This window comes from Kwoniella europaea, chromosome 1 (genome assembly GCF_036810445.1).
Source record: "Kwoniella europaea PYCC6329 chromosome 1, complete sequence".
Lineage (NCBI taxonomy): Eukaryota > Fungi > Basidiomycota > Tremellomycetes > Tremellales > Cryptococcaceae > Kwoniella > Kwoniella europaea.
In genome coordinates, this window is record NC_089487.1 from 8,640,555 (window position 1) to 8,663,191 (window position 22,637).

General features: G+C 44.0%; 9 protein-coding genes across 9 annotated transcripts; 3 read left to right on the plus strand and 6 right to left on the minus strand.

The window, feature by feature from the left end:
• Nucleotides 1-9: 9 nt before the first annotated feature.
• V865_003293 (uncharacterized protein) lies at nucleotides 10-4,299 on the plus strand (the record flags this gene model as incomplete). The annotated part of the gene is made up of 13 exons (XM_066227090.1): nucleotides 10-1,075; nucleotides 1,134-1,618; nucleotides 1,684-1,829; nucleotides 1,893-1,948; nucleotides 2,008-2,101; nucleotides 2,172-2,268; nucleotides 2,336-2,428; nucleotides 2,492-2,566; nucleotides 2,628-2,857; nucleotides 2,915-3,030; nucleotides 3,095-3,115; nucleotides 3,169-3,518; nucleotides 3,586-4,299. 13 exons carry the CDS (start codon nucleotides 10-12, stop codon nucleotides 4,297-4,299), a joined length of 3,543 nt encoding a protein of 1,180 aa, XP_066083187.1.
• A 281-nt stretch (nucleotides 4,300-4,580) lies between these two features.
• V865_003294 (uncharacterized protein) lies at nucleotides 4,581-6,494 on the minus strand (the record flags this gene model as incomplete). The annotated part of the gene is made up of 1 exon (XM_066227091.1): nucleotides 4,581-6,494. The coding sequence occupies one exon, from the start codon at nucleotides 6,492-6,494 to the stop codon at nucleotides 4,581-4,583; it is 1,914 nt and encodes a 637-aa protein (XP_066083188.1).
• A 269-nt stretch (nucleotides 6,495-6,763) lies between these two features.
• On the plus strand, nucleotides 6,764-8,880 carry V865_003295 (uncharacterized protein; the record flags this gene model as incomplete). The annotated part of the gene is made up of 7 exons (XM_066227092.1): nucleotides 6,764-7,466; nucleotides 7,541-7,617; nucleotides 7,683-7,785; nucleotides 7,849-7,963; nucleotides 8,032-8,391; nucleotides 8,458-8,609; nucleotides 8,681-8,880. 7 exons carry the CDS (start codon nucleotides 6,764-6,766, stop codon nucleotides 8,878-8,880), a joined length of 1,710 nt encoding a protein of 569 aa, XP_066083189.1.
• A 721-nt stretch (nucleotides 8,881-9,601) lies between these two features.
• Nucleotides 9,602-10,053, minus strand: V865_003296 (uncharacterized protein; the record flags this gene model as incomplete). The annotated part of the gene is made up of 3 exons (XM_066227093.1): nucleotides 9,602-9,688; nucleotides 9,756-9,965; nucleotides 10,033-10,053. The coding sequence occupies 3 exons, from the start codon at nucleotides 10,051-10,053 to the stop codon at nucleotides 9,602-9,604; spliced, it is 318 nt and encodes a 105-aa protein (XP_066083190.1).
• A 36-nt stretch (nucleotides 10,054-10,089) lies between these two features.
• Nucleotides 10,090-10,974, minus strand: V865_003297 (uncharacterized protein; the record flags this gene model as incomplete). Its single annotated transcript, XM_066227094.1, has 6 exons — nucleotides 10,090-10,108; nucleotides 10,160-10,292; nucleotides 10,356-10,619; nucleotides 10,684-10,748; nucleotides 10,812-10,869; nucleotides 10,923-10,974. The coding sequence occupies 6 exons, from the start codon at nucleotides 10,972-10,974 to the stop codon at nucleotides 10,090-10,092; spliced, it is 591 nt and encodes a 196-aa protein (XP_066083191.1).
• A 211-nt stretch (nucleotides 10,975-11,185) lies between these two features.
• On the minus strand, nucleotides 11,186-11,927 carry V865_003298 (uncharacterized protein; the record flags this gene model as incomplete). Its single annotated transcript, XM_066227095.1, has 3 exons — nucleotides 11,186-11,246; nucleotides 11,310-11,432; nucleotides 11,734-11,927. The coding sequence occupies 3 exons, from the start codon at nucleotides 11,925-11,927 to the stop codon at nucleotides 11,186-11,188; spliced, it is 378 nt and encodes a 125-aa protein (XP_066083192.1).
• A 367-nt stretch (nucleotides 11,928-12,294) lies between these two features.
• V865_003299 (uncharacterized protein) lies at nucleotides 12,295-13,062 on the plus strand (the record flags this gene model as incomplete). The annotated part of the gene is made up of 3 exons (XM_066227096.1): nucleotides 12,295-12,544; nucleotides 12,766-12,827; nucleotides 12,940-13,062. 3 exons carry the CDS (start codon nucleotides 12,295-12,297, stop codon nucleotides 13,060-13,062), a joined length of 435 nt encoding a protein of 144 aa, XP_066083193.1.
• Nucleotides 13,063-13,697: 635 nt separating this feature from the next.
• Nucleotides 13,698-18,383, minus strand: V865_003300 (uncharacterized protein; the record flags this gene model as incomplete). Its single annotated transcript, XM_066227097.1, has 12 exons — nucleotides 13,698-14,392; nucleotides 14,457-14,525; nucleotides 14,590-15,336; nucleotides 15,396-15,467; nucleotides 15,530-15,997; nucleotides 16,063-16,119; nucleotides 16,176-16,673; nucleotides 16,740-16,881; nucleotides 16,947-17,015; nucleotides 17,077-17,332; nucleotides 17,390-17,511; nucleotides 17,589-18,383. The coding sequence occupies 12 exons, from the start codon at nucleotides 18,381-18,383 to the stop codon at nucleotides 13,698-13,700; spliced, it is 3,990 nt and encodes a 1,329-aa protein (XP_066083194.1).
• A 1,281-nt stretch (nucleotides 18,384-19,664) lies between these two features.
• V865_003301 (uncharacterized protein) lies at nucleotides 19,665-22,418 on the minus strand (the record flags this gene model as incomplete). The annotated part of the gene is made up of 13 exons (XM_066227098.1): nucleotides 19,665-19,884; nucleotides 19,975-20,028; nucleotides 20,089-20,103; nucleotides 20,168-20,251; nucleotides 20,348-20,453; nucleotides 20,527-20,638; nucleotides 20,712-20,811; nucleotides 20,877-20,912; nucleotides 20,980-21,095; nucleotides 21,202-21,240; nucleotides 21,322-21,491; nucleotides 21,628-21,970; nucleotides 22,080-22,418. The coding sequence occupies 13 exons, from the start codon at nucleotides 22,416-22,418 to the stop codon at nucleotides 19,665-19,667; spliced, it is 1,734 nt and encodes a 577-aa protein (XP_066083195.1).
• Between the last annotated feature and the right edge of the window lie 219 nt (nucleotides 22,419-22,637).

A 22,637-nucleotide genomic window follows, 5' to 3' on the forward strand; every position in this document is an offset into this window, starting at 1 on the left:
GTTACCTCAATGTCTAACCATATCTCATCATATCAAGACAATCAAAATTATTATGTTGCTGACAAATCATCACTGAATTCTCAGTATCCTTCCAATCCCAACATACCTTCAGAATCGTACACACGAGAATATCAAGCCCAAGCTATCAACGGCCAATCTTACCTTCCACCTCCATACGTGATCCCTCAGTATCAGCAACCCCAGTCTCATTATAATCCACAACCTCAATACACTCCTCAACCTCCTGCTCAGCAACCAGCAGAGCCACGTAAAAGTGCGGAAAAGAAACGAAAATCTCCCAAAGCTTCAACTGGACCAAAATCTGAAGCGGCGAACCCTGTTGCTGTAGACGGAGTCATCCCAGCTAAAAGAGGTAGACCAAGGAAAAGTGCCAATAATATAACTGTAGCAGAATCAGTGAATCAGGATCAACAGCAGCAGCAACAACAGCAACAACAACAACCATCCATAATGGTTTATCCACCTCCACCTCCAATCCCCGGACAAAGATATAACCCTTCGCCCCTATTCAACAACGACAATGCAAGATCGGGAGATTCAACACCCCTATCTGCCGGTGGAGATGTTAAGATGCGCGACGGTGTACAATTGCCCCCTATGGGATCTTGGGCACCCCCTTCCAATAATTCTTCTCCTAATTCCACAAATGCAAGAAACTTTCCAAATCAACAACAACCACCTTATGATAATCCTCGAAATGGGTGGTCGTCTATGCCACCGAAACCATTGATGAACCCCGAACAGCAACAATGGTCGCAGCAGTATCAATCTCACTCCGATTCTCAAATCCCGACTCGCGCAATGAAGAGAGAAAGAGAGTCGGATCAGGATAACAGCAATAGGCCGTTGAGTGACCCAGGGGAAGTCGAAGCTTCTTTAGCTCTTGCAGGATTGAAACGAAGAGATAGCGCTCCGACAAGTGGCAAGAAACCTAAAAAGGAAAAGGAAGATACCAAATCGTCGAATAAGAAAGCTGACAAGGATGGAAAGAAAAGTTGTGCGGAATGCAGAAGGTTGAAAGCGAAATGTGATAGAGTATTCCCATGTTCCAATTGTAAGTCAGCTAGCTGAATACGACGATGTGCTCAAGCTGATCATGCGTAAATACAAAGGTCGAAGAAGAGGATGTGCACTGGTTTGTCCAGAAGGTGATCTAAGTTGTATGCAAGGCAAAAGATTGGTTTTAGCATCGACGGAACAACTTCATGAAAGGATCGCTCAATTGGAATCAGCACTATTCCAATCACACGGCAGAACTTCCACAGGTCATCATCCATTACTCGCCCCTGAATACTTAGATGGCGGATTTGCTTCTCTTCCACCTCCACCACCATTAGTTCAAAATGATTCGCTAGACAATTCTCATTCACCCAAATCTGGTTCTCATTCTCACTCAAATGGAGATGCGCACAATCGATCACCTAAAGGACCTTCGTCAGCTTCCAGTCTCATCCTTGCCACGCCTCAACTATCAGCCGAGAGATCAAGCTCTCAAGGTCGTATGGCCGTCGAAAGCTTGCTCACGGAAGATGCAGCTGCTCCGGAAGGTAAGAGGGAAGATGAATGGGCAGGTGAAAATGCTGCTCCTGCTATGATCGTGAGTCGCGCCTTCTGATCTTGACGTAGTATCAGTCTCTCGCTAATGCAGTTCTGTCTATCTAGATCGGCACTGTGGGTAATCAGGCGAATGAGGATCTCGATGAACGACATCAAGTGTTTGAAAGGCTCAAAAAGCTGTTACGAGTATTGCCGTGTAGAGAAGAAGTGCAAAGAAAAGCGGAAGCTTTCTGGAAGACCTCCGTCTGGTAGTAAGTACTACACATTCCCCTGTGTCCCGGTTGCCTGCGCTTGCTCCTGACATCCATGAATAGTCAAACAGTGCTGCACAAAGAAGAATTCGATGCGATCTACGAACCAGCTGTATTTGGTACGTTCATCTGCCTACATACTCACCAGCATCTATCTGAGCTTATGGGGAATGTACAGCTCCAACACCCGCAAACCCACTGTCACCGCATAAATTGGCTGTAGTCCTAATTGTACTGACTTTGGACACCTATCTCGACATATCTTCTGATGAGTGAGTAGCTGGACCTGCCAAACTACGTTCACTTGCCATTGTACTTACATGATTAATCTGTCTATTTCAGAGAAAATCTGGTGGTCGCTGAATATTGGGACGCTTTCCAACGATGTTTTGATACCCGATTTGGCTGGGCTGCCAGTGTGGCTGGAGTTCAGGCTTTGGTGAGCAGTTTTTACTCTTCCTCCAACCGTTCGAGTGGTAACTGATAGTTGACATCGATGTCTTTAGGCTCTCGCAACTTTGTTCGTTGGTTTTGGTTGGCGGGGAGCAAGAGCATCCAATTTCTATTGGTTAAGACAGATGACGTCTGCTTCAATGCAGGTGAGTGACACGTCAATGGCTTCTGAACCTCTCGGACATAACTTATAGATCATGCTATGTTAGCTCGGTCTGCATAAAGATCCTCATCCATCTTTACCTGAGGAAGAAAGGGAGTTCCGTCGTCGACTGTTTCACGAGGTAAGCTTGATCGCACTAAAAGATTTGGTGGGTGATATGGCTGAATAATCAAAATCTACAGATATTCGTGCTTGACTGCTTGATCTCCCTAAATCATGGCCAAAGGACAGCCATTCCCTTAGAATATGTCGAAGCTGCTTATCCCAAGAGTGCTACGACATTGTCATTGAAGAAATACGACTTCATGAAACTTGTGAAAACACAAGTGATCGATATCGGCTGTCTACCTGATTCCGCCCCTGCCGATTGGGACACGGTCGAAGATGTCAAGAATAAGTTGATGAAGTTTGAGTGAGTGTGCTGTACGGATAAGAATTGTCACTGTGCTGACTCCAATTGATATCTTAGTGTCACTGCTATTCCCTGGTTGCACTGTCCGCTATTGAGAGGAGAGCCTCTTCCACCACCTGTTGAAGGTTTTACAGGAGAGGACGCCCTAGCGCTCCAGTCTACCACTACTTCCAGTAAGTCGAGATTGGTTGTTGTGGCATTCTATCGAATGAAACTAATGTATTGAAATCATTGCAGTGTGCCATTACAAGGCTATGCGTGCGTTCGATGGTCATCACAATGATTTTGCAGTTGCTGACGATAAGCTGTAGTCTACCTGTTCCGACCTTCTCTGAGACGTCTTGTCGCCCGACTTCGGTCAAAGCCTCGCGAATCGGTCGTATTCAGCGATGCTGATCGAGAGACGGTCTCGATGACCTACCGAGCATGTCACGCCATTACTCTTACATCTTACTTCATGGCTCGTAAACACCCCAGATTGATGGCTAGATGCTGGATGGTTTGGGTTCAAACTTTCTCCGCTGCTGTATCGATGGCAGCCTTGGCTATCTGGTGCGGACCTCACCTCGAGAGTACCTTTGTCGGTTCTGCCTATCAAGAGTTGAGCGAGGCCTGTGATATGATTGGCGAGAATGGAAGTAAGAGGAGTCTAGGTGTTCTTGTGAGTCGACTATAGTGGTATATCACAGCTCATGCGAATACTCATGCTGATATGATGTATATTTCAGTCTTTGTTACCTATACTCAAAGCATTGGTAGCCAATCGCTATCCGCAAGTCGTTGGCAAGCAAGTCAACGAAACTTCAATCTCGCAAGAAGGAGAAGATATGTTATTTGCCTTATTGGGCGGACAAGTTGATGGTCGAGATACCTCTTCCACTTCTCAGAATAATACACCTTCAAACGCCCTTCAAGTAAATCCGAACCCTCCCCAAGTCCCAGTACCATCTGTCCCGTCTGCAGCGACGAAGACGCAATCGAATACTTACCTAGGACAGGATTCTGGCGATATGAATATACCCTTCCAAGCACCTATGATGAATCCCAATGCCGCTGCTGAGGCGTATGCCATCGGACCTTACTCTCAACCGAACTCGACGGGATGGTTCCTCCCTCCTCCAGCTACCAATGGAGATATGGTCTTACCCCTTGCCCAATCTGCGCCCTCCGCTTTACCCCTCAATAACAACAACAACAGCAGCAGCAACAACAACAGCAACAGCAACAATGACGCGAATGGGAATATAGAGAATCCAACTGAACTCTGGGCGAGATTGCAAACTTTCTATGAACCTACGCCAATCTTCTGGAATGGTATGGCCTTTGGTGGGATGCCTGTGGACGGTATGACCGTTGGGAATATGCAGAATAATACGGGCGGTGCGAATGCTGTTGCTGCTGGAGGGGTTGGTTTTGTCGATTATTCTGGACCAATGTACTGATAAGATGGATTTGAGTTTGTTAGTGCTCAGAAACAGGAAATTTGTTTTGTATCTTTATTTATTGATTTGTGTATTTGTATGATCTATGCAAGGATGTATCGTATGGCTCATATCGTCAATCATTTGTCCGTGCAAGGCGCATCTCTCGAGCAAGATATGCGCCGATGCGCTATAAAAGCACAAGGTATGAGATGGTGGTACAACATATTTCTATAAAGGGTACAAAAGGAGGTAACGTCCGGTCATGTATACGTTGTCCAAGCAAGGTTATATTCTATGTTTTACCTTTTCAACCTCATTTCGGCATGTATTTTACCCATCATTTTCTTCAATATCTCTTCGTCATCCACTTCCATCTTTCCACTTTTATCCGTATCAGCAGCTATGGAAGATGATTTACCGTTAAGTAGGATAATCAACCTTTCCAATAGGATCATCAAAGGATCTAAGACCTTCTCAGGTAAACTCCGCTTTTCTAGATTTTCCTCACTCGTACTAATAGAAGTGATCACCATCTGATCATTTTCGTTCAGATTGGAAGTGGAATCTTGACGTATCCTTCCAATAGGCATTGAGAGCGGTAACCAAATCACTTCCGTTTCCTTCCCCGTTGGATTTTGTGATTTTGCTCTACGACGTATATTATGGATCGCCTCGGTGATCAAATCCCATTCGAACAATTTCAATCCCATTCTCGTTCTTTTACTTCTCATCGACGATAAGTCGTTTCGTAGCATCGAAGTATCTATACCTAATATAATTTGATCAGATAGAGGTAATCGTAAAATCATTTTCATCATTTCCGAAGATACCAAATCGACCGTCTTCCTATCAGGTAATATACCCCATTTCCCCATTTGTCGCAATACGTATAAACTTAATGGCAGGTCGGAAGATAATGTTGATTTTAAGATCGTGTTGATTGTGAGAGCATTGATCAAAGTTGATTTTGGATATTGTTTGACTTGGTTGAACAACCTCTTAATGGAAGTTTTTAGGGGTGGTAAGGTTTTTACAGAGGAGGGTTTATCGGGAGTTGAGTAAAGTTGAAAGAGGGCAATCCAAGAATCATTATTTGGTAATTCATCTTCTAGCACCTTGGATTCGATCAAATCCCATACTCTTCTTGAAGCATTCATATCCCCAGTTTGACGTTCAGCTTTCATCCAACTGTTCAGAAATCCCATACTGGGTTTATATCCTTCCCCCATCAAATTTGTGAGGTCCATAGCTAAGTTTTTAGGAAATGTCGATTGGATCTTGTATATTTCGTTCGATCTTCTCCAAGTGTTGAGAACTGTAGTGTATACTTTACAGATCGCCATTCGATCCTTCTCATCCAGCATCTCTGCAGTAGTTATTATAGATGAGGAAGAGGAAGGTGTTGATGATAGTTTTTGAAGTACGATTTGTCTAAACTCTGCTAAAAGTTCTAAAGATTGCTTTGTGTCTGATCGTTGGAAGTGGGATGTGAATGGTAGATCCCAAATTTCCAATGGCCATCTATCCTTTTCCAATTTACCAATACCAGTATCAGTACCTTGACTAAATTCTAAGGATAAACAGTCGTTGATCATCTTTTCAATCACACCAACTTCAGGATTAATATCCCTTATAACAGCTCTTAACAATACATCCAACAGTGGTATATCCAATCGTTCAGGTAATATCGGTAGGACCTTGTTGATGACTGATATTCTCGATGTCACATCTTCGGTTGATAAACTACACTTTAATATTGATGTTAAGGTAGGTATAGATATAGGGACTGTTTCGGATAATGATCGATCCACCAAAGATATTATCGCTTCTAAACCTTTTGGATGATCTACAAATGCAGAAATCAATTTCGAATATGTCACCTGGCGACTTAAAAGGGATGTGGATGATGCTGGGTTAAATGGCTGGGATGAAAGGTGTTGATGTGCTGTACTGAGATGCGAAGTAGGCGAGGTTCGGAAAAGGTAAGATGGGGAGAGCGAAGTTGGTTGACTTTCAGAGAAGGGCTGAAGACCATAGCCACCAGTGAAGGAGCGAGATGGACTTTTCGATTCATGAGCACTTGAACGTGGTTGAGGAGATCTTTGTGGCTGCTGATGCTGAAGGATGGACGAGAGAGCGAAGACAGGTTGGAATTCTGGTCGTAAATGAGATTCGATCTGGGATATGACCGAGGGTGGTAGTCGGACCTGCATCTTGTAGAGCTCGCCTCTCCAGTTTGCTACCCGCTGAGCCCTTGTCCAAGTTCTGATCGCTCGCTGACTGTTGATTTGTAGAGTTAGTTGATGGCAAGGAGAAATAGAGAAAAGACACGGGAAAAATGGAAACATAGAAATCTCGATGGAGTGAAGGTCACGTGACATCATGAGATGTAACAACAATCATACAAGTAAAATTCAAAAATCAGTCTCTTACGGTCATCTAGAAATTATCTACTCACCCTCGTAGCGGCAATCTCAACGCCATGGAAGCGATATCCCTCGGTCTCACCGCTTTGCCCGTCTTGAGCCAGGATGTCGGCTCCGCTCCCAAGAAAAAACGTACAAGGGAGGAGAAAGAGGCCAGGAGAGAAGCTAAAAGGTTAAAGAAGGAGAAGCAAGCTGTGGCTCGTCCCGTAGAACCCGTACAAGCGGATGATGGTGTTTTCAACGATCCCGAAAAGACAGATGGGTCGGCGAAGGAGAAGATGAAAGAAATCAAGGAAGAGAAAGCTAGAAGAAAGGCTGAAAAGGCTGAGCGGAAAGCTAGGGAGTCTCATGGCACTACTACGCAATCTGAAAATGACGGTGAGGTTATCAAGGCAAAATCGCAAGTATCATCAAAGATGACTGTACCTCCCATCGAACCACCTACTCAGACGAAAGTGAAGAAAAGGGAAAGATCTCAGACGACTCCTCTCAAAACACTCTCGCAAGCTGGCCCTTCTATTTCATCACAATCACCTTCCAAACGACCAATCTTAACCGCCAAACCCGTCAGACAACCGTCTACCCCAGCGAAATCATCGTCGCAGCGATCCAGATCGAACACACCGAGAAGTAAATCTGATGAGAAGCTTGATGACGCAACGTTGAAAGCTCGGTTGAAAGATCAGAAAGCGGTTGAAGAGTGGTTATCGAATAATTGGGTATCGGATGTTGAACTGAGGAGATTGGAAAGATTGGACAGTGAGTTCGAATGACATTCACAAGATCACAATAGGATGTTGGGATGTGCTAAATTCGTCTGGTCATTGGTTTAGTCTTGAAATTTAAAAAAGGCAAACTCACGGAAGATGAGAAAGTAGCAATTAGGAAGGTGCTTGATACGTATAAAAAGGTCAGTTACTTCCTCCCATTAGTTCAGACCAACGGACAAAGAAAGCTGATGAATGGAAAAATCAGGTCAACCGACTAGATGATGAAAAAGTAATTGATATTATCATGGCGAATACGACTACTTTTCCAACAGGCAGAGATGGATGGCAAGCATTTTGGCTTGAGTTGGGTAAGTTGATTCAAGTGCAGTATATTTCGGAACCCGTATAGAGCTGATATCCACGTCATTTAGCTGGCGCTTGTCCCGGTAGGCCAGTTAGATACGTCATGAAAATGGTACAGAGGATGTATGATCCAAGAGGGCATAAAGGTCATTTCACCCCTGAAGAGGATTCAATGTTGATCTCGTAGGTGACTGCGCGATGTACTTGAACGGTCATGTGTGCTTTACGCTGATATATATTTATGTTGATAGAGCATACGAACTACATCCTAACCAATGGGGTAAGATAGCCGAGATAGTTGAAAGGACGAATCACGATTGTAGAGATCGATATATGAAAGAATTACAACATCGACATACGCGTAATCACGGGGAATGGACCGAAGAGGAAGAACAAAAGCTTTTGGAAGCTGTGAAGAAGATGAACAGACAAATGCATAGAGACGAGATGGACAACGAGAATATACCTTGGGTCTTGGTGGTGAAGGAGATGGGAGGAATCAGGACAGTGGTGCAATGTAGGAAGAAATGGACGGATGAGATTTATCCTAAGAAAAAATGGGGTTGGGAGAGTGGGCATGAAAGAGAAAATGACTTCAAGTTGGTCAGAAGGTAAGTCACTGCCAATTGGCCGATACGTCAAGAGCGAAAAGCACTGATGTATATGTGTGAATATAGACTTGAACTACTCAATTACCCTTCGGAGAAACACATCAATTGGAAAGAAGTCCAAGATGATAGCTTGAAGCATATGACAAATCATCAAGTTAGACAGATGTTTTATAGGATGAAGAATAAGATTGAAGACGCTGAAAAACTCACATATCCAGGTATGAATGATTCCTATCATCTTTAAATCTGTATCAGTTGTTGATGATGATGACTTTGGTTTGTTCAACAGAATTGATCGAGCGCTTGAAGGTGATTTGTGAAAACCTTGGACGGCTCAGTCATAAGAAGAAGCCTAGTAAACCTGAGATTGATACTTCAGACGAGGAAGACGAATTAGAAGAGGAAGAAGGCCCAGCTGAAGACGAGCACGCTAATGAGAAAGAAGATGAAGAAGCAAGTCAATCGCAGGAAGAGCAGGAACACGAGTAGGTTGGTGAAGAATGAAAAGATTGTCCCTTTCCTAAACGGAGAAGGATTTTGAATCAACTTGTACTGTACGTTAGTCGACCAAACCTTGATAGTATTCTGGAAAGTGTGATCTTGAACGATTTTGTTGTACATAGTGCATGTATATATCACGGTTTGATACTATGCCTCACTTGTTTTCCTTTACCTACTTCTGCCCGTACTCGAACTATTCCCTCCCTTAAAATTGGAGCTCTCAACGTTCCACTGACGGATTCTTACACTGTCGACCTTGGCGATCAACCACCTATTATTATTGGAAGCCTCCTCCAACAAAGCTCTAATCCCTTCTAACAAGTGATCTGACATCATCTTCGTATCTTCATCCACATCCCTTATAGTCAACTTATCCGAATCATTCTCGTACGTCTCTCAAATACGAGCAGCGACAAGATAACAGCAAATACACCTGAAAGGAAGGATGGTTCTTCTCAGATTTTGATCGGAGAGTGGCACATTTGAGAAAACACAATTATATGAGAGTGAAGTGTACCCTCTTGTCGAAGTGCTACAAGCTCAAAGCGAGATGGTGGAAGGGATGTACTATCGGTACATGTCATATATTGGGGAAATGGATACAATACTGATTTCAATCTCGCTCCACAAGGTATGAAAACATTAGGGTCTATTCCTTATTGTTCTTGTATCATTCTTATACATCTGATTTCAGACTTTTCTGTTCATACTATAGTTCCAAAGACAGACTTTGCTTCTCAGTACCGCTCGAGTGTTGTCCAACAGCCTGTCCCATCCTAATTTGAAGTCTGGGTAGCTATGAGAAGGAGATCAGCAAAGCATGAAATTTATCGGTACAATGTGGTGAGCAACATACTATTTGCTTTCTCATTCGGCTGGGCATTCTCAACATGCTGCTGGGTGATTTTCTTTTCTTTCTCTGAACCAAGACCATTAGCAACGAAAGCGGACTCGCTATGTCTCCTGGCTCCTTCTTCATCAATAATCGCGTGGTGGCTGGAAGGTACCCATGAGTTGGATCTCCAGGCTGGTACTTTGGTTCGGTAAAGCTCGTCCACTTCTTCAAGGGATATCTGTAGAAGATACGTAAGGGGAATTGGTCAAACATCACGGAAACGAGTCAAAATAGGTATCACTCACACCTCGGGTTTCGGGGGTCATAAAGTACACGTAGACCAAGGCGAATACCAAACAGCCTCAGAAGACCAATAAAATCCTGGTAATGCTTGTCAGCGATTTCAATAGTCATGCGGCACGATACACTCACAATGGTCCAATATCATCAGCGATTAGAGGCGAGAAGTACGACAATAAAAAGTTCCACAACCAGTTGGTGGCGGCAGCTAAAGCAATACATTTCGACCTGACTCTCAATGGGAAAGTCTCTCCCATTAATACCCCTTCATCGTCATTTTTGTCAGCTGAGACCCTCTGAACGAAAGCATTTCAGGGAGCCAACTCACAAGGTGTAGGACCCCAGAACATGAAGTAGAAAGCCAAATGGAAGGTAGCAAAGGCAATCATAACATTTCCACCGACTTGTTGGGTATTATCGGAGACTCCTTCGGTATCCGTATAGAATTGTCCGACTAGACCAGCAATGATTGCACAGACTGCTTGACCGAGTGATCCGATCAAGAGTGATTTCCTCCTTCCTACGTGTTCGATCGTCCACATTGCTGGGAATACCATGAATAATGAGATTCCTCCCAAGATCGCTTGAATGGCTGTGGAAACATATGAACGTCAAAAGAGGCTTTCCCAGTACGCAAAGAGGAATGAATGACTTACCGGATGAATCGAGGCCTGTACCTGCTGCTTCGAAGAATACTGGACCGTAGTAGTGGTAAAAGTTCCTATGTCACGGGTCATGGATCAGCTTGGATAGAAAGTCGTTGAGATGGGAATGGTAGACTCACTGTTCGTTCAGTTGTTGTCGCATTTGTACCATACATCCGTTCAGAGTCCTTTTCCACACTATTCGATAATTCATCAGTGTCGGCTTGGGTCTGCCATATGAAGAAACTCACTTCTGCTTCTTGTTGAGAAACACTCGCAACCATCCAGCTTTACCACCTTCATTCTCGGCTTCGATTGCAACTTGAAGTTCTTGCATGACGTCTAGGGTCAATTAATTATCATCGACACCACAATCATTCAGCGCTGCAATGGCTTTTATCGCCTGATCCACTTTGCCTTTACCTAATAGTCATCTAGGTGATTCCGGTAACAAAAGCGATCCACCCATTAACATTATTCCCCATACTAGCTGTAAACCTATAGGTATTCGCCATCAAGTTGAATTGTTGATATGATGAGTTCCAAGGTTTATTATGTATTCCAAGAACAAACCACTAAGGAAGACGATTATAGGCGTCAGCTGGGATTACTACTGGACTTTGTAAAGGAGGACCTACGAGATGATCTGTACTTGATATAACACCAATAACGATCCTCTCAATTTCTTAGGTGCAGCTTCGCCGATATAGAGCGGTACGATTGCTGATAGAGCGCCGACACCTAGACCGGCAACAAATCGACTACCGGACCATCATTTAGCCACTAAAACCTTGCTGGTGCGGCAAGTAACAGTGGTGCAATATGGTCGACTGTTATTGATAAATCCTCTGGTCGGTCCGCACATTAGTGGCGATCGCGCTGGGAGAGCATGTGTTGTGTTTTGCGTTTTGCTGAGACTGAGTCTTCCAGGCTGAGTGAATTATGTTGTCGGCCGCGGTATAAGAACCTCGTTCTGTAGGTGGAAGGAACAGGCGCTGACTGCTAGTGGAAAAAGTTTTGGGCGAACCAAGAAACAAGGTAACAGGTCACCTTGTAGTCTACAGAATTTGGATCTTACTTGCTTCGAATGCAGAATCAGCGGAATGCGCATCTTCGCAGACCGAAATCAAGAGTACAGTAAGCGATACCCATAGGATGAGCAGCAAAGAACTTTCATAGAGTTTGCCCGGCACAACAACTATCACAGATCCCTGTCGAGCTGTCTGAACAGGGGGAGAATGTCGACATGCCCTCATTCTGGGTGCAATGTAGTCTTTAGACTTCAATGCTCATGCATCACCACCCCAACCTGCTTTCGATTGATGATGGTTTGTTGCGAGTTAGAGATTTCCGGTGCTTCCGTTGGACATTTGTCGCATTGAGTGGGTACAAGTTCACGGACGGAATCAAATATTTCTCTTGGTCAAAACAAAAAGCTGAAATAGGGCGAACATGGTCTTCGGTTTTCTTTGATCGTTCATATGTAATTGCACCAGCAATCATAAAGATACTCATCAAGAATCTTCACCAAAGCCATTCGGAGTTCAGGAAGTGACAGTCGGCTCCCACTTGCCTGCCTGGTCGAAAGACGATACTACATTCAGTCCGCCAACTTTCCTCAAAATGTCAGAACCCCTTCCTCCTTCCTCCTCCTCATCTTCTTCCAGCAAGCCATCAATGACTCCTTCCGCCTTTCATATACCCCTCAAGAGATCACCAGAGAAGGTATACACTGGTCCAACACCCGATGAGCTCGCTGCGCCTCGGACGAGAACCCAGGCGGAGAAGTATTTCGCGAGAGTCGCCAATGAGAACGTACTACCTACGAGGGCGAGTAAGATTTTAGGTGTTGGAGGATGGGTATTGGGTGGATGTGAGTGTCTCTTCTCAGTTGATATAACAATATGTGGCAGCCAAAACATGCGTGGGAAGGGGTAATTGTGGATTTATCAGATGTTCCAGTGATTCTGGAGAAGGGGACATGTGAGACTTGACTTTGGACTTGGAGGAATTCATCTGTATGCCTAATAAGGCTGCCTGGATCGAACGATGCAAGTTGAGCTTAGCTGACATCTAACATATATACTTCATCAGTCGCATGCGTCTACATGGCGCTGTTCGTGGATTTCGGTGAGCGCGAGCATGTTTTCTCGCCAGTGAGTGATATCATGCTCCTCTCGCTACTTACTTGAGATATCTATCATCTCGTCGAGAAGTGACTGATGGGATACCGATGGAATTGCAATCTGGTATGGTTGTAATTGTTAGGTACGAAGACAATATGCGTCTCTCAAACAATCGTTCTTCACCTTATCGCCAAGTGAGAGGGAGATGATGGGTGTGGAGGACCGTAGGCAGAGGCATAGTCAGGAAGATACCAGGCCATCTTAGGCAACGATAGAAGAATATCTCATTTCAAAAGACAACATTGATTATTGGTAGAAGCAATGTAATATACCTGGCATTCTCAGTATACCCAATCAGACAGTATGTAACCAATATCGAGTATCTGACTCCATACCATAACCACCATCCACAACAGGTGAATACCATATCAAAATGGTGCCCAAAATATCATTCCTCATTGCTCGGTGCTCGAGAGAGAAAGTAAACAATGCAAAAGGGAACCTGGTCAATCCAATCAATCGTGCATGTTCATGTCCGGCATTAATAGGCATCATAAAAGCATAAAGAGTGACGTTAAGCTAATTCCCGTAAAGGTGGTTCGTTTTTGGGTATATATGAAAAGTCAAAAAGTGGGTATAGTACTGTATATGGCTAGAGAAACGTAAGAGATGGAAAAAAGAGTGTATATGGTTAAACTTGTAAGAAGCAGAATAAATGAGTGTGATAGTAATCCGAAATGAGCAGAAGTAGAAATCAAGAAATCAAAGTATCCCAAAGCCAAAAATCTGAGATCAAGAAGATCGAAAAATGAAAGCAAACCAATCCGTGTATTTCTGTTTATCTTTTTGGTATTTCTTCCTCATCTTCTCCACCGATACCTTCTCCGGTTGGTAATCGTGTTATAATCCCTCCTCGACCTTATCCATCTTCTTTCCCATCCCCATAGCACCTTTCAAACTCTTCAACCAACCTTTCTTATGTCCCTCTACAGTTCGGAGGGTAAGTACACTCTGCGCACCAGGTGTATTGGGTCTGGTGGTAGGTATCTCTCTATCCTGAGAAGTTGATTGAAGGTTCAATTTAGAAGATCTCTTTTCTAATTTACCACCGTTGTTATATGATTTCGATAATTCGCTCTTGCCGTGGGTGTGACTGTTGGAATCACCCAACAAGGCTCTTGCCCTTTCTCTCAACGATGCCATTGATGAAGAAGGTTTGACAGCCATCATGAATCCCTTTCCACTTGATAGGCTTCCCCATCCTTCTCCTTGTCTGATTACTCCAGGTTCGGTAGATAAGAGATTCTCAAACATTACTCGTCTTGGTGAGCCTAAGCCGGATTGAGACTCGTGGTCTGCGTCTTCATCAGACATTGATAATGGATCGTACTCTGGTCCAGCAACGAACGATGGTGAAGGTATGACCGGCATGGTGTTGAAATTTCTGAGATTCGATTCGGACTTCCTCATAGGTACTTTGGTCAATCCTCGAGTTGTGGCTGATCGTAAAGCGGGGGTTGAAGGGGCTCCTTTCAATGCATGAGATGAAGTGGACGTGGCAGGAGGTTTGAGTGGGACAAGTTGGGCGATATCGGCTATCATATAGGTGATGTAACGATCAGCTGTCAGAGATCTACAATAGAGTTTCAGTTGACTTACGTGTATTGGATCTTGATCCTGAGACCGGTCTTTCCTTCTCGGTACCGAACAGCTTAAGCACATGAGACACTACAAACATCATGTTATATTAGCTAATGCAACGAAAGGGAGTACGCAATAGATGATCACTTACCAGTTGGTTTATCCTTCTTTCCTTTCCTACCCTGTTCCTCCAACCATTTGTTCGCCATCTTAACTTTCTCTTCAGCTTCCTTGATATCTATAGGACCTGCAGTGATAGCCCATTTGGGTGGTGTGGAAGGTTCAACTTGGGTCGACGAAGTTCTCAAATGGGATGGGATGGCTTTATCAGGTGTTAAGCCGAATGTTTTCTTCGTTGTATGCACTTCATCCGACGCAGGGACAGCACCGGTTAAGGTGAGTAAAGGTAAAGGTGGTTCTCTACCTTCCGCAATTGCCTTTCTAGCATCTTCAATAAAACTTTCGACTGATTTGATCCAATTGGACATCTTGTCTAATCGACCGTCCATTTCGAGTGCCTCGACAGATCGAGTTCGGGTTAAGCCACTCGCCGAGGTAGAAGCGTACGAATCGACCGATTGTCTGACCTCGTTCTGGGTTGAAGTGGTAGATGGACCAGCGGTGTTCGAGTAAGGTTGTTTGGAAGTTGTGACAGGTGAAGGAGCGAGTACTTCCATTTGATCGCCTCGACCTGAAATCTGTCTGAATCTCACTAATTTCTCTTGATCGGATACCAGTATCTTATCTCTCAATTCAGATAGAGGAGATTCGTCATCAGATGCCGGGAATACTTTGCCACGTAGGACGTCCATCTCTGCATGAGGCTTTCGGCCGGCTCGTCGGATCTTCTGAGGTGAGGGAGTAGGAACTCGGTTGGCTGAGGATCTCTTGTCTCGAGCTACATCACGGGAGCATAAGCTTATCGTCGCTTCGATGACAAGGGGCAGGCTAATTTACGAGGTGACATAGGCTCAGTAGCTTTGACAGGTCGTTTACCTTTATCTTCATGATTGTCATGGAAGTGAATGACTATACAACAATTCTTTGTCAGCTCTATGCGTGAGGTCAACTTAGATCATCGACTAGCTTACTAGTATCGACCTCTTTGTTACCTTCTTTCACCTTGATATCCACCTCTTCCTCTCTCACATCAACCTGCACGGCCCTCTCAATACCCAAACTTCGTCTCTCATCTTCCTTCCTAGATACCGAATCGGGTTTCTTCAACTCAACAGCCGAGTCAAGTGATTTAGGTCTGGGAGGTTCCGGTGCATGTCTCTTAACGGCTGCGATTGCTTCAGCAGCTTTATCGTGGGTATGAGCATGTACCAATTTACGTGTACCTTCTAGAGATTTCATCGTTTTCAAAACTGCCTCTTCCTTAGATTTCGGTACGGTTGATGTGGTGGACAAAGCTGAGACTCGTTTATCTTTCAGAGTAGACGTTGAAGGGGCATGAGAAAGTACACCCTGTGTGGTATTTTGGCTTGTAGATGAGGTTGGTCGAGCGAGGTTGGTAAGGTTTGAATTGGATGTTCGGGGGACTACCTTCTTGTCAGCTATGTTGAGCAGATCATGTCAGCTTGTAACCTTTTGGGAAGCTTAACAGAAAACGTAAGCTCACCTATGAAAGAAAGCTCCTTAATTCTGAGTGGTTGAGCGGGTTTGACTACTTTGGTAGCTATCAAACCCCATCAGCTGTGCAAGCTCACTGTTATGCAAACTCATCATACTCACGAGTAGGATCATCATTTTCATCTTCCTTATCCCTGATTTCCTCTTCTCTTTTCCTGATCACCAATCTGTTCAACGCTCTCTGAGCATCGACGTGGACATTCTCTTTATCATCAGCCCTATCACCTTTGTTGTGGGTTTTGGATTTTGAGATACTTGTATGCTGTTTGATCGATTCTCCTAATGCTGGAGTAGTAGCTCGATGGGAATGTCGAGTCTGATCTTTATCCTTGTGATGATGATGGGTGGCACCTTCCTTCTTGGCCTTTCGTTTCTTCTTCTTCTCAGTCTTGGCAGCTGCCAAAGCTTCGGTATATTCAGAAGGAACTGGAATGGGTTCCTGATCATACCCATCGAAAGATGCTGCCGCCCTGACGAAATGAGGAGTGATGATTACGCTAGGTGGAGCAGGCTGTAATGCCGGGTGATGGTACGCTTGCATAGCGGAGATTCGATAAGCTGGATCAGGTTGTATCATATGTCGAAGAAGGTTTTCGAGATCTTTTAGGTGACAGAAGAATATGTCAGTTTGAAGTATACGACCGTTTCTTGTACGACAGAACTGACCTTCAGGCATTGACCATTCACCAACCCATTTACCTTTCTTTGATCTTTCGTAGTACAGTACGAGCTCTTCGGGAGTGGCGAATTGTTCTTCTTCATTTTCCTCGAAAGGTGTTCTTCCAATGAGGATCTCGAACATTGTGATCTATAAGAGGCTCATGTAAGTTGAACTCGGTCACAGCTGCAATCAATGATGACCTCTCAACTTACACCCAGAGACCATACATCCGAAGCACGTTCATCGTGAGGCATACCCATCGCTCTGATCGGATCGAGGTACTATGCATTCACAATGTCAGCTCTACTGCCTTTTGCCTAGTTGAAGACAATGCTAGCTTACCTCAGGTGTACCCCAAGAGATAGAGGACAAGAAACTACCTCTAGCATTTACATCCCATTGTTGAGCGAAGCCGAAATCGACCAATACGGGAATATCATTATGGCTCAAAAGTACATTGGCAGGTTTGATATCGTTATGAGTGATTCCTCTTTCATGGAGGTAAGCCACGGCTGATGCCAATTGACGTAAATAGGGTGTGGCTCTTGAAGGTGAAAGACAGACGGGAATCAATTCGGCCAAGTGTGGCATGATCACTCTGCGGATGAGATTAGTATTGTATTGAACTTGTATTAAAATTCAGAATTGAACTCACATTGCATAAGTGGGAGTGATGACAAAAGCCTCGAATTGAATGATACTAGGATGAGGTTCGTATCGTAATGATCTAATGATCTTCATCTCACCCCATAAAGCTCGTACTCTTGCTGCGGTGGTCTACAAACGGGACTCATCATTAGTGTCAAATTTCGTTTTTCGATGTGACAGAGGCAATAGTGGATGGTTTCACTTACCGCACTCCTTGATCTATGTACCAGCTTAATAGCTACCTTCCCACCCGCACCGGTCCCACCAGAAACAGCAGCTTTCTTACCCAATTTCAAAATCGCTCTTTCATTCTCATTATGATGATCGAAAAGATAACTTGATCTGGTATGTTTTGGTTTACATAACCATACACTACCCCAATTCCCGAATCCAATTTCAGATATGAACGTAAATCGATCTGAAAGTTGTTGATCGGTAATAGAGAAGATATCGTCTGTTCCGGAAGTGATAGACGATATAGCAGGATGTAATGTTGATTCTCCATTATCGTATTTTTCATCTTCTTCTTCACCACTTTCACCATAATACGATTGTTCCTGTCTCACTACCTGTTGCTGTTGTTGAGAAGAAGGATAATCCACTTGATATTCACCATCTACACCGCCTTCGGAGGAGGTTATAAGTGTACTTGAACTTTCGTTGATTTGTCCGTGGATATGATTTGCATGACCATTAGGTTGTCGGTAGATCAGCGATTCGGGTGAAATGGTGTTGTAGGAGATAGTATCGAATTCAGTTTTATGAGGTGGTGAAGGAGTAGAAGATGAGTCGTAGGTGAACGCCGAACGAGAGTCCGTACGTGAGATACCAGAGTTGGAAGTAGATGTGGAAGAAGCTAAGAGTGGATTGTGTGATGGGTTGGGTGAGAGATGTTGTTGAGTTTGGGGTTGTTTGGCTTTAGCGTTGGGTGAACCAAGACCTAATCTGAGTCGAATCTTGGATTTTGGTTTGTTAAGTTTGGGTTGAGTTGTATTGACCATCTTGTACAAACAAGTGACTGAGAATGGTAACGGGTTGAGAGATACTCTAAAAGAGTTTGGCGAAGTAGAATGCTATGTTAGAGTTGTTGAAGAAAGCAAAGCAAGTCAAGTTGTGATTGAGTGATGAAGTAGAACGTTCTATATCATTTGATTTCGTGAGATCATAAGATCATAAAGAAAAGAGCGTGAAAGAGATGTTAATCGTCGTTAAGAGTGATGATAACGATGAGCTAAAGAAAGAAAGGAGAAAACAAGAAACGTCAGACGCTCGTTAGTCGAATGGTATGATATCGTGAGTTGAACGCAAGAGAAAGAAGAAAGAGATCAAGTGGATGTTTAGTGAGTGGGTCAGTGTAAGTCTGTATATGCATCATGAAGCTGTGACTTGTTTGCATCGATATGGGATATCCAAGCGTTTGAGGGTAGATGAGGATAGTGTAAAACGTTGAATGATAAACACCACGTCTGGTTTGTATCGTGAGTTGTAGATTGTCGATCAACTGGATATACAATACAGAGCTAACAAAGGAAATCAGTCACGCCGGTGATTCGCGTCGTTGAGTACCAAATTATTGCTGTGATTGATCTTGTTTGTTTACAATAATCAAACAAGGGATGTAACGTGTTTACCCCCACACAGTCTTCTGTTGTTACCTTTACCATATTCGGAGTCATCGGAGTGGTCTTCTTCGACATCGCCTCGACAGGTTGTAACGTTCGTTATCGCCATTGATAGCTTCTAGAACATGTTCGACTTTAGCTTGAGCATGATCACCGCGGTGTTCCGTTGTTACTCTATAGATGATGATCCTTGACTACCTGTCCATCATTGTCGTCACCATCGATGCACCGACTAACGCATGGACCACCGCGTACTGATAATTTCCTTTTCCCTGACCGATAATGAGGTAACACGAGATTACAACGACCAATGACCATCATTGGCTCCACCCAGAATTCAGGATCGAGAAGATCGATTTGTATGCATGACAAGTTGATGATCCGATGACGATGTTCACAATCATCGTCAATGATCCTAAATTCACCCATAGTCATGGTTATACTTCCGATTAATCCGTGTGTTATACACAAACAATATTAATTCTTCGAATGTGGCAGCCAGTTTCACTTCCATTCTACAGTATCCCTTATTCAACCTAGTAAACCTAATGGTTCAAATCAATTTACACTCTCAACATGACAAACACCTGATGTCCTCTTTCTCAACCATATAACGATAGTTGGGTAATCTGATAAGCATTCCTAAGGCAAGGTGCGCCATTATACCTCTATCTCACCCGGCGATTCAACCGGTATTCCACCTTGACCACCTCTATTCATCAAATTGGCTCCTCCACCCCTTACTGCTCCTTCCTGGATCGCACTCAGCATGTGATTCGTAGGACGGGGTGTGGGTGTTCCAGAGCTGGAACTGGACGTTGTGGATGACGGACGAAGGTTGGAAGCTGGTAATGGAGCGGGACGAGAGGTGTGTTGGAGTCTGTTCATAAGACAGTCATTCAGTATGCATTCCTCGATGGTTCTTTGTGGAAATCCATAAGTGGATATGGATGGATTGAACCGGACTTACGGGTTTTGTGATGAGTAATCGCAATGTACATAAGCTCTTATCACTCCATCGAGACTAGAGTCAATACAAACGTCAGCATGCTAGTGTCCCGAAAGTTGTGGAACGTCAGCTTACCTTTCCAATACACATCTACCAGTTCCAAAGCGCTATCAGCTATTGACTAGTACAAAAGTATCCAGGCTCGGCAACTCACTGTATAGTCTCTCCTACATCATGAGCAAAATGCAATGAACTCGATCTCGGTAGAATCACATCTATCTCAACGATTAAATCGTCTCTATCGGTGACATATTCCACACCAACGACAGCAATACGGTCAGCTAAGACAGTTTCACGTTTTGCTAAAAGAGCACTATCGCGTAGCTGGACTTACCCAATATGATAACATTCCACATCAGCAATTTCCAAAACAGGATTAAACCTCGATACCAGATATAATACTCTTGTAATTTGATCTCTAGATGCTGATTTCCCGGACACTATACAGGTAGGCAGTCAGCTCATGATTGATACTCGAACATAACCAGCGAGCTGAATTCGACCTATACTCACAATTCGCGAAATTCTGCAGTAGTGTTTTGATCCACTCAACAATGATATACGTTGATAGGACCATACCTCCGATCGGATCGAGCAATCTCCATTTGAAGAATGTACCTATCCACTATATAATGCAAACGACCCAACATAAAATCAGCGCTGTAACATGTAATAAGGGTTAAAGAGATTGGACATACGGGAAAAGCCAGAGCCATCATATTGAAGAACACATCATTCTCTGCGTCTTGAGCTAGAGCCTGTACCCCCGAAGAAGGTATACGGGAACACCATATCCACCTATTCCAAGCACATATCAGCTCGGCTTGACCAATAACTACGAGAAGGGAAGCGCGTCAACTAACAAGACAAACTTGATTCCTATGGTAGCTAACATGACCCTATAAGACAGAACGTCATATCAGCTGAGGTACAACGTAAGACGCTATGATACAGAGACCAGCTCACCCTATACCCAGCCAGCTCAGATCTACTGGAGCTTCTTCAGAAGGTTTCATAGCTCTTTGAAAGGATTCGATGAACACTTGTACGAAGGATGCAATCATCGCTACTGAGAAGATGAGCTGCAATAATATCGCAAGGCAAGGTAAGGTAATATCAGTGAGATTCACGCAGACGATATGGTCAGAAAATATTATCTCAGGTGTCGTGAATACGAGCAACACTCACTACTCCCAAAGGTTCAAACCGCCTTTTTCCAGCAGGATACTATTCCAAATAGATCAGTATGTTTCTCTATTTTCCTCCCAAAGAATGAATATATGAATATGATCATTTGTCTTTGCTCACCCTGTGCCTATCAGATTTAACCCCTATAGCCCAACTTGTCCCCAGAATAATCAAAGTACTTAACAAGTCCAAAGCAGAGTCCACGAGAGATGCAGTCAAAGAAATCGAGGAAGAGTAAAGTACAGCTATCGCTTTTGCTCCTACCAGTAGGATATTTACGATTGTGTTGACTGTCACCGCATCATATTGAAGTCAGCATCGTAATCAATAGCCATACTATCACTTGATAATATCGAGACTCAAGGGATGATACCAGAAGGGGTACGGAGTGAATTGAGTGAAAATCGAAGTGTCATATTGACTCACCATTCAAAGCTAATTTCGCCAAATTCTCTCTCCTTTCCTCTTTACTACTCCCCTTCCCTTTCCCATTCCCTCCCAAGCCCAATAAACCGGTACTTTCATCTTCGCCCTGATCCTGATCTTGGTCGATCATTCTACTCCTTTTAATTTTCCACGCACTCCCCCTCCTCCCCATCTGTCCAGGTGGGGTCGCAACTTCTTCTTCTAAATCTCCTATTCTCTGTAGGTAGCTTCGTTGGGGTGAGAATGATATAGCTATATCATGAGGGAGTGAACCGGAAAGGAGTGAATCGACTTCTTGATAATGCGAATATATCAATGCCAGATGTTCGTAGTATGGTCTCAACTGGATTTTACATTATCTCTATATCAGTCAAAATTATACATTGTCATGAAGAAACATAGAACATGACCAGTGGACCGAAAAGGAGGTGAATAGAGGGCGATGGGCTCACCTTCTTAGGCAGTTTCTTGATTTCTTGTTCGTCCTTCGGTACATCCTCAAATTCCAATACAGACCTCTCTTCCTCCGATATGATCCCTCCGGCATGTACTTCCTCCATCGTCATTCCCTTGCCGCGTCGAGGGGGGAATGGTCTTGAGATACTTTGTCTGGAAGTGGATCCCCCTGGAGATACATCGAAATAACCTCCCTCGGTGCTACCATTCGCATGACCATTGGACTGTCCGTCTGCATCTGAAAAGGTTGAATAGCTTCGGTGTTGATGAGGAGGTTGTTGGGGGAAATACTCTCCGTTGAGGAGCATCTTGGTGGTTGGGGAAGTCGAAGACATACTGATACGACCGAGCACTTTGAGAGGAGTTGCAGCTCGAACGATTCAGGAGCCTGACAACTCAGAAATCTGAACAGACTCCCCGTAGTAATATGACAAGTGAGAAGAGGGATTCTACGTGACACACTCGGGGATTGAAATTGTCATTGTATCGCTGGAATCAGATCTATTGCACTCGAATGGAGTTACTACCCTTTCGTCATACTAACCTCACGGAGT